General features: G+C 46.7%; 1 protein-coding gene across 1 annotated transcript; it reads left to right on the top strand.

Annotated features, from left to right (window-relative positions):
- Positions 1-3,371: 3,371 nt before the first annotated feature.
- LOC125757825 (uncharacterized) lies at positions 3,372-7,522 on the top strand. Its single transcript, XM_049414011.1, has 2 exons — positions 3,372-3,697; positions 7,306-7,522. Exons 1-2 carry the CDS (start codon positions 3,417-3,419, stop codon positions 7,520-7,522), a joined length of 498 nt encoding a protein of 165 aa, XP_049269968.1. The 5' UTR covers positions 3,372-3,416.
- Positions 7,523-10,590: the final 3,068 nt, after the last annotated feature.

The following is a 10,590-nucleotide window of genomic DNA, read 5'->3' as shown; positions in this document are numbered from 1 at the left end:
AACTGAAATTATGTTTTTGTAGCGTCAGCTGCACATGCCTAGCCGGAGCCGATTTCGCGTGGATGGTCATGAGCCGTGCTGCGCATGCGCGAGGATCAGTAATGTCACACAGCTGGGTCACGGAAGCTGGCATCTCACGCGCTCTCCGACACCGGCGCGTGCGCCTCGCCGCCGCTGGTCTGCGCGTTCGCGGGAGTGGCGTCGTAGATGCGGCAGACACGCTGGCACCGGCGCGCGCGCAGACTCCGCCACCGCCGCGCACAGCTCGCCGCTGCTGGCCTGCGCCGCATCCGAGAGGAGTGACGTCGTAGACACAGACACAGTGGCACCGGCGCGCGCGCAGCTATTCGCCTTCGCTGTGCAGTCGCCGTCTGACACTGCGCTGGGGCCGCTTGACAGCGCCTCTGACTGGCGTTTGCAGGTGGGTAACGCCATGGAGAAGGAGAGCGCAAATGCTGCTCGACGGCGCAAAAGAGCCGAGAAGCTTATCTCACCGGATCCCGAAGTAGTTGCCTGGCAATTAGCGGTTCAGCCTACGAAGAATGAACAGAAGAAGACTAATATTCCTAGACAACCTGGAAAGCTAAGGATATTCAGCTGAACCTTTGCTAACGCTACGTATATCCTAGCATAGGCGAGCTAAGCCACTGCAAATTTTAAACTTTGTTAGTGTTTATTTACTGTTAGTGTGTTAATATAGCTGTGACGAACAAAAGTAAAAGTCTTTTTGTTTAGCGAAGAAACGTCAGTGCGATGAGTCGAATTTCAAAGTATTGTCTTATTTTGGCAGAGTTTTCCCAATCAGACTTATCTAGTCTTTGCCTGTTTTAATGCTCAATTTCGGTCATTTTCATCATTAAATAATTACTCGGCTATAGGAGATGCAATCGGAATTCGTCCCGTCACTGAGAACTGGAGCGCAACCACATTTATTTACTTCTGGAGCCTTATGTGGGCTAACAAGCGTCTTCTACAGACAAACGAAGCTACTGTACAAGGGTAATAAATTAATTTTTTTAGTCACTGTTTAATAAAATTAAAGTATGACGACAATCATTTGTTCTTCAAGCTTCAATGCATACGCGATATTGACGAGCCTGGCGGGAGAATTCGCTTGATGAGTATACTCAACAGCTTTAGTGCAGTTTTTATATTTTATTCCATATGGTTTAAGCGCTTCCATATGTAGCCGCAGATGTACCGCACATGTACAGCCGCATGCTGATGCTCTATATTACGTTGTACTCGTGACCTCCATCTTACGTTTCAAGGGAAAGCCAGCTGTTTCCGTCGAGGTTAATGGGCCACACTTGTCCATGAGAGTTAAAGCTCTTAAACCTAAAGCACTGCTTTTCGGATCGCGCGTTAGGCGGGAATCATAAATAGAAAGTTATTCCCTAACGCAGTCACCGCATATACAGTCGTCCTTCTTAAACGTTTGCGGAACCTGTGCGAGCCAAAGCGAATTCATAGTAGCAATGAATTTATCGGTCATGTTTGTTGTTTTGTTCTTCTCCATCACCTGCGATACTGGGATATCAGGTAAGCCCTCTCGGTATTCATGAACGGATCCTTCACTAAATTACACGTTAAATATGTGCTTATAATATCACGTCGATTAGAACTGTCGCTTCAACCGAAAGGCGATGCATTTACGGCGATAGCTATGTTTGCGCTTTCACTTTCTGGACGGTGTTTCTTGATCGCGACATCCAATAAGCACCGGCAGCAGTTAAAGTGTCCTGGAAAGCAACTTCTTGCAAACTGTAATAGAAGACACTGCGGGGCTACTCTCTGTGGGAGCTGCAAGCAGGGCGGTTCAGTAAGATATCGCAATTATTATGAAATGTTGACTTGGCTAGACTTGGCCCCCGTTTGGTGGTGTCCTGGACTGAAGACAACGACCACCAGTGAACGTGTATCCTCGTCAGCTCAAGCAATGTTGTTTATTCCTCCTTCCCACATCATAGTTTTTGTTCTCGCGGAATATTTCGGTAAAAGTTCGAACACCCCAACTCTACGTGCACGTACGCAGATCTAGTCGTTTTTCTTTTTGCCTTTATAAAATTACGATAGCTTTTATATTCCAGTCAATAAAGTAACTACATTGTAGCAAACAAAACACACAGAACGTTTTAGACCACCGCGCGAAGAGCACAAAAATCCACCTACTACCCATAATTTTTATGCTGCCTGAACGATCTCGGTTACTGTGTTCTATCGAGTAATTTAAAGCTTCGCCGCTCGGACCAGTTAGACATGAGTAAATCGGTTTCAAATAAGATTTCTTTATCATACTGCCGTTGTGTGTGCGACTGCGCAGTCATACGGGAGTTTTTAGTGGCGTGGTAAACTTCATGTTTGGTGAGCTTTATTTTCCATTCGCAAAACAAAAATACGTAGGCGACCTCTGCCTCGCTTAATAAACCTAATTGGACGTTATCATACGATTATCAATCATAGGGAAATCGGCATCTTCACGGTTAGAGAACAAGACAATATGGCATAATTAGTTTAAGCTAGTTATTTTCCGGCCCTGAAAAATTATTCATAGCTTCAAATGAAGACTAGCCGAACACGCGTTGGAATTTATGGGACGTTCGTTTCGAGTTTGTGCATAATATATGGAGGGGCAGTGGGGCCACCCTACATTTAAGAACACTGAAACGCATACAGAAGGTTGAGACGTTCGTACGCCTTGAGCGCGGCACTCAAACGCGATGCGAGGCTCCTGGCGGTGGGAGTGAAAGCGTTCGTGGCACATAATGACTACATCCGGTAGACAGCTGTTCATTACGTGGTTCGTGGTGGCGCCAGCGGAGCGCAGATTGTCATGGCTTCAAAACACTGCGCTCACGTGCCATGCCGCGCGAAGCAGCTGGAACTGTCGGGCATGCGTCACGAAGAATTGCAGCGCAACGTCGGATCCACCGAGAGTCACAGACAGAACGAGTGTCTACCGGATGCAATCCCCACTCGTCACAAACACTCTCCTCCTCACCGTCACCCTCACAGCTAGCAGCCACACGCTCCGAGCATCGCGTTTCGATTACCGAACACTGTCGACTGCGTATATCTATACATAAGCACCGGAAGATTTCGGATGATCTTGGTGTTATGGGAACCGAGCATACTTATTCATAAATCACTTTTCGTCTATCACATTAGGGAGAGCGACATTTTCGACTGCTCCCAGCTAGGCCCTCCTATAACGCGCTGATACCCTGTGATGTTTTAGATCGTCATACTCACCACACGGCTCACAGCTTCACGCATTAATACTTAAGGAGAACTCATAGCGAGCATACGAGGGAACTTTTTTTGTTTCCTTTCTATTACTCGCAGGCATAAAAAGATGCATGGCAGGTGACACCCCTTCAGCACTGGTGAAAATATTAAGGCTTGGTGTTAAAAATATGAAACTAGACCCACTGAAGCTGCCGGAGGAGTCCATCGATGTTCCAGTTTTGGGTGGCATCAAGCTGCACAATGGTAGCCTCACGGGCCTCGGCAGCATTCGGAGCACTGGGCCGAACTACGTGAGATCTGACGATCTCGGCCTGGAAATGCACGTCGACATGGGCACTGGGCCTCTCGCAATCAACTACACCACAACTCTTTCTGTGCTGTTTATGTCTGTCGACGTGTACATATTTGTGGATGTCGACAGCACTCGCATCACGCTTACGATAAATGAGTAAGTTTGTGAAAGCAAAAATAACATAGCAGTTCTTATGGTGGGCAGATAACAGAGCATTACTTGTCACTCAGTCAGTCGCTGGCTTTAACGCTGCTGCGAGATGCTGCTGACCTCGTATACAGCGTTTCCCAAAGCAATGTGGATTATGTCGTATCGATTCTTCAGTTGCTTGTGTCATGCACGTTCGTAATTTTCTTGCGCACTCTTTCCCTTTAAAAGTTCAGTGTAGACGACCTCCCTGTATTTACGTTCCTAGTTCTGATCAGTTTCCCGTAGCTTGAGCGTGGTGGTCGTGTCGATCTCTAGCGAGAGCTGCGGGATGTTTCCTAGCTTCATACAGCTCACCGTGTGGCTCACATCAGGGCTGGACAAATATACTTTGAAATTTTGTCGCAATACGTTACAAAGATACACGAGCAACAAGTATTTCAGATGCAGATTCGAAACACTATCGCAATGATTGTATCCTATACGATACTTTCCAAGTGTATTTTAAGATACATTCGATACATTCGCAAATTTGTTGTAATAGCTCTATATACTGTAGCGGCAAACGCGTATGCCCAAAGTTCTTTGCTTGAAAATTTCTTAACAACTACCACTAATTTTCATTTGAACGAAAAATCTGTTAGCATCTACATATTTTCTCTTGCTTGCTCAAAGTATATTTGCTTTATTACCAATCAACTTATTGTGGTTGCGTTAGCTGCCTGACATGAGAGCTCTGTATAAACTGCGCTGTCAGTGGTTTTTGCTTGTCGCTTAAGTAAGTGATTGGAGTCGCTGCTCTACTAACCGGCCAGCTGGCCGCTTGCCATTTAATAACAGGAACTTCAATAAGATGCCGCCGTACGACGGACCAAATACCGGTGTGGAGTTTTACCTTGTCCATGAACGCACTACTATTTACGGAATATTGGACCACCAGACAGGTGTACAGCAGCAAGAACGTTGGTAGCGAAAGCATTTGTGATGCACTGTGTTTAGGTAGATGACGAAGAACTGCAACGACTCTTCATATTCTAAAGCGTTCGTTGACGACATACTAGCATGCAATATTTTAACAATTTTTTCTTCTGAGAGAAAACATGCGTAGCCAAGAAACGTTTCAGACGTATTGTATAGTTTCACAAAGCGTCGCAGGCAACCGCCGTTATTCACACTGTTGCCACTTATAGCTCCGATAATGAGATGATTACTCAAAGTAAAAAAAAAATTGGGAGACCTCAAAAGAGAAACAAATATATCTCAAAAAATAGAAAGGCTGCTCCGTATTGAACAATCACAGTGAATAAGCATAGAAACACGATAGAGCACGGCACCATTAATAGCTTTCACAATTAGGCATGAAATATCGTGAACTGATCGGTTAACGTAAGATTATAGAAAATTTAGTGCCTTGGGAAAATAGCCTAAACCACCTCGCTTGGACACGTGACAAAGACGAAGCATTTTGTATGGCAGTATTTCTCGAAAACACCTCGTAACATGTTTAAGCTGACTCCTAAGAATTGCCATTATTGTAATGCAAACTCAGTTTCGCTATTTTACACAGTAGTATGAAGAATTTTCGTTATACTCCCGGCACACCAAGATTATTATATTTTGATTCTAAACAGCGCCTTGGCATAACAGTAAACTCCAGTGACATGTAAATCTGCAGTTGAAATGACGCAAACAGCTGAATGTAAGAATAAAACAGGGAGCCTACTATGGCAGCACATAATAAAAGACACATTGCAGCAAAAATACCGGAAAAAAAGACAATATAGAGACCTAGGTAATGTATGGATCCAAAAAAATGACAACTAGGAGAACATTAATTGTCCTAGCAACAAAATTATCATTTTACGAACTCCTTCAACAAGGATAGCAGCAAGAAAAACATGCGGTACGCCGAGATATCTTCTGTTAGGTAAGTGCTTGTTCCATTAGATCTAACATCGCTTCCGGCGGTGCTATAGTTATGAGAATGCTATTTGCATATAAGTGAGTGTCATAGCGTGTAAGTCAAGCTTAAATCCACGGGATCCTTGAAATCAATGGTGTGTGAAAGCAACGAGACGCAAAGCAACCCCATTGTTACATTCTCCAGGCTTTGTAACGAAGCACCACGCAAGAGAAACTTTGATAAGCACACTAGGCATCAGAATTTGCGCAGTAGACACGCCACGCATGCGGGTACGCGGCACAGGACAGTGGCTTAGAACGAGTGTCGTGGCACTGACACAGCTAAAACGCAAGAAAAGAGAGAAATCAAAATGTGAAATGGGCGTAGACGTTCGCGACGTTGTATTTTTCGAGACCGCGCGAGCGCCGTCTCGAAAAATACAACGCTAACACAGCTACAAGATACTCAGAGCTACAAGAGCTACAAAACACAGCTACAAGATACTCAGAGTATCCAAGATACCACTGCTGGGCAGTATCTTAAGGCTCCGTTATACTCCGACGTCCGACGCGAGCGCCCGCGAGGACGTTGCGTTTCGTCACGCCGAGCCGGCGACGCTACGCCAGGCTCAAATCGGCCTTCGCTACAGTCGAACCGGCTCCAACGCGCCGGTGCGATCGCATCTAGAGGAGCGCATGCGCAGTAAAGCGAAGAACGCCCGCGCCACCTGTCGGGAACCGACGAAACAGTCCGCGAAGCAGGTTCCTGTACATGCGAGTCCGGCGCGGCCGGCGTGGAATGCAGCAAGATCTATTCGGCGCCGAGCGACGCCCGAGTGCGCCAGCAGCCGTCGGCCGCGTCTGCGGTCAGCCGATGCCGGACTATAGAGGGCTGTTTTTTGCTGACGTAACGTCGCCGGGACGCGCGCGCGCACTCGTCGACGTTACGCTGGAGTATATCAGAGCCTTTAGGTACTGCCGCGCACTGGTCGCTCCGCAGCTGCAGACTGATTTCGCGTTGAGCGAGGTCTTGCGCGCCAACAAGCCCATCATCGTTCACTTTCCGTCATGCTTGCTGGTGAGACGCATGTTACTAAGATTTGCAATTGCTTTGACACGTGTACGACTATGTAGTGTACACTGCCTTGTAACATCGGGACATCTATTCTGGGGGATTAAACAATCAGGCGTAAATACAAACATCACACACGCCGTACCGAGGTTGTCTATTCGGGGACATACCCTGTGGCGCATTTACCTAGCTGAAACACTATCTGATTGACCATCTGCAGTAGCGGATGACCCGTTGAAGCACACTCTCAGTAGCCCAATGCTGATGACACAACTAGGCTCACTGGGAAGCGAGACAAACCGCACAGCTGGCTAAAGCTTGTAATGAATGACACGGTATTCAAACGTTATTCCTCCTGTTCACGGTGATATTTACACACAACCAGCGCACATGAATGAAACGCAGCCTCGGTTGTGCAACTTTCTTTTTTCGCACTTCAACCTGCCCCGCGTGCGGGACATTTCACTGGGCGCGACGATTCAAATACATCGCTGCTCTTCCTTCATTACCATCATTCCTTCCCTTTTTTTTCCCTCTAAATTTAAATTTCATAGGTATTGAACATTCTTGCTGGTAATTCACAACTTAACAATGTGACTGTCGGGCGCCGGTGCGTTTCAGTAAACTATATTTTTCCCCGCAGGACGAGCGATGCTAAGTTGGCTCTGCAATCCTTCAAGATCACCTCACTGAAGGGGCTTAAGACTCGACTACAAGCACTGAAGCTTACTGACCCATTCACGAACACGATCTTGCAATCTGCAACAACAATATTCAAAGGCATAATTAGGGAGGTAGCCGAGGCCATGATTCGCGGCATGATAAACAATATGATTAAAAAGGTGAACGAACAGCTATGACGTCGCAGCCGATGAGCTATTGGTTTTAGTTTTTGTTACAGTTTTCGTCGCCCTCTTACAAAGACTTTTTTTTTATAATAAGTTATTGATCTTCGTAAGCCGACAATGTACTTCGCTCCCATCAATCTGAAGCTGACAGCCTGCCCGTGATATGTGCGACGTCATTTGTAATACACAAGTATTTCGTGGCACCCTGATGATGCATTTTTTATGCGAATTTTAGAAGAAGCCAAGAGCCACGCGATCAGGTTTGCATGCATGCGAGAAATATGGTCGAGACACCAGTAAATTCAAAGCGAAAGATAACTAGGACACAGAACAACAGCTCGCAGCTGTAAGACTACATCTACATTAATGTGACAATAACATCAGAAGAGGAAAGGCCTGGGCCATTCTGAGACTCAGAATGAAGACGAAACGTCTCAGAAAGGTCTCAAAATGATGGTTACGTCCCCGTCGAGGGCGTTTACTTGGGCCAGTGTGGGCGACACCCTTGAAACCGGTGTGCGTGAAGTGATCTAACTGATCAATTTGGAGCTACTTCTTCGTCCAGGGACCGGGGGAGAAGAGACCCTTTATAACAAGCTATTGAGTTGACGCTCGTCACGAATATTTCATCATTTAAACCGTCTAATAAAGTGCTGTTACGCTTCTCTTTATCCAGTATCGTATATGGCTCTCCCTCCTGAGGTCCCAGTGCCCGTGGTATGATGTTCCCGCTCTGGTCATCGCTAGCCGTTGAGCTGCTCTCACAGTAGGCCAGTCGCAACACAGGACAACGCTGGGCTAGCATCTGAATTTTACTGCAGCTTCAGGTGTAGTTAAAATTTATGAAATAGTGGAAACGCACTATACGGTTCTCATGTCAAATGATATTAGAGCAATGTTACATCTGCAGCAATAACAGTAGGATTTATATTAGATTACCACACAATATGAAACTTTGGTCTTTGAGGAAATCGCGTCGTCCCGTGTCCATCTTCTTCCTTGTGTACCGTATTGTCGCGCCCTTCCGTTTATCATGAACCAACACCAACTCGCCCAACTTTTTACCTTACTGAATCAAAAGAAAAGAGATGTTTGTAAATACGTCACCCGAGGTGCTACGAGACGCTCAGATGGTCTGCCTACTTCCACAGCCTTCAAACACCTCTGGTAAGCCGTCCCACGGCCTCCAAGCGTCTCTGGGATCTATAAGGCGCTTGCAGACGATTTCTCCAGACGATTCCTTCAGGCTCTTGTCTTTGAGGCCTTGCACAAGAGATCACGCTCGCCCTATGGTGCCCACCAAGCAGCCAAACCAACCGGACCAATCGTCGGCGCCACCTGTCCTCTTTGATGCATCGCGTATGCCAACTGGACTCCGCCGAAGAGAGGCCACACTCCTTTACACTTATGGCTAGGGGTGGCATTTACGAAATACTATTCCTTTCGCATTGGCATGGCCGACAACGCTCTTTGCGCTGGCTGTCGTTGCGAGGAGACGCTACACCACATCCTGTGCGACTGTCTGGTATATAATGTTCAGATACAGTCTCTGCCGCCCGTTCTAGCGCACCTAGCTTGACAGTAGACAAATGTCTCTTGAAACTATTCTTGCACTTCGTCAACAGAAGACATCGCAGCTGAAGGCGACGAAGGCACTAGTGAGGTTTTTAGGAGAAACGGACTTGGACAAGCGGCTGTGACAGTAATGTCGCGTACCACGCAAGAGTGACCGACTGTGACTGAGTCTGTGTGTGCTGTGTTGTGTGCTATCTTTCTCTCTCTCTTTCCTCTCCATCTCTAAATCTCCCCCACCCTGTTCCCATGTGTAGGGTAGCAAACCGGTTTTCCTAAACTGTTAACCTCCCTGCCTTCCCTTCTCTACTATTTCTTCTCTCTTCTTAACCCCACAGTGTGAAAGAGCGAGTGTCAGAAAATGCTGTGCCGGGATCGGCGGTGTTGTGGACGGGTTAAATCTCCCGATAGAAGCAAAGAATAAAAATCACGGCTCGAGCGGGTATCCAAGCCCGGCATCCTACATGGCAGTCAAGTATTCTACCACAGTGCTACGCCAGTGCTTCAAACTGTTTCGGAAAAAGATCGTATACAAGCATGCACGTTGGTGAAGTAGTTATGTTGTTGAAATGAGAGCGTCGTTCGGTCGGCCAGAGAAGTGTCCTTTTTGATGTAGTGCCGTCAGTCGATTCTTGAAACATCGAGAGATGACACCGTGGGAGCAGTGACAAGTCTTGAAGAGTGTAGCCGACAGCGCTAAAGTCTGCGTGGAGGGACTCGTCAAGTCGGTGAATATGAAAGGAATTTAATTGTTCTGGAATATTCCCGAATGTTTGGATTAGAGCGCATGTGATTAAATGTTCTTCATTGTTTCCTAGATTCATGCGAGTTGTATTGTGCTTGGACCAGCCAAGTGGGCATTTTAATGCGATGTTTGTACTGCCTTAACTGAGAAATATATTTTGTATGTGTTATCTACTCTTGGCTCTGACTCGGTCTTTGGACCACAACCGGCGTTCGCTGACGCATTAAAAACACCTACACTTAAATTTTCCGTGCTTTCGTGTTGCGTTTCGATGGGCCAATACGTCAGCCCCTAGAATCTGCCCGGCAATTGCCTCCTCATTAACGGGATTAGTGACACAAATGTTTGCGATAGCGAAACATCTGTTGTGAACAGAATGTGTAAAGCGCGAAATGGTATCGCCTATCGTCACGCAGTCGTTATTTTCAGTGTCCTGACCCAATGCTGTACAACGGCATGTAAAACGGCACTGTGTTTTGTACGACATTACAACGCATTGTTGTAATCCCGTACAAAACATAGTTCAACGCACTGCTGTATCGATTGTGGTGAACTCCACCTGATCTCTGTTGTTAATTTTAAGCTGATCTCTAGTTCTGCCACAAGGCCTCTTCATGGCACTGCTTAGTTTCTTTGACACACAGGAAGTGCAAGTCAGCATGGCGCAGGCATCTTCAGACCCCCCTGCTCCAACGTCGGCAGAGGCCGACAACAGTGCCTCCGCGATTCTGCCGTCTGTGGCGTCGCGCGCTTTACCTCATGG

The sequence above is a fragment of the Rhipicephalus sanguineus genome, chromosome 3 (assembly GCF_013339695.2).
Source record: "Rhipicephalus sanguineus isolate Rsan-2018 chromosome 3, BIME_Rsan_1.4, whole genome shotgun sequence".
In the NCBI taxonomy this organism is placed as follows: domain Eukaryota; kingdom Metazoa; phylum Arthropoda; class Arachnida; order Ixodida; family Ixodidae; genus Rhipicephalus; species Rhipicephalus sanguineus.
This window is presented reverse-complemented; position numbering and strand designations above follow the sequence as displayed.

Bases quoted from the DNA above. Each gene is read 5' to 3' on its own strand.
- LOC125757825 (XM_049414011.1), top strand. From the start codon at position 3,417: ATGAAACTAGACCCACTGAAGCTGCCGGAGGAGTCCATCGATGTTCCA. The intron at 3,698-7,305 runs GTAAGTTTGTGA...TTTTCCCCGCAG, and splicing joins ATCACGCTTACGATAAATGA to GACGAGCGATGCTAAGTTGG.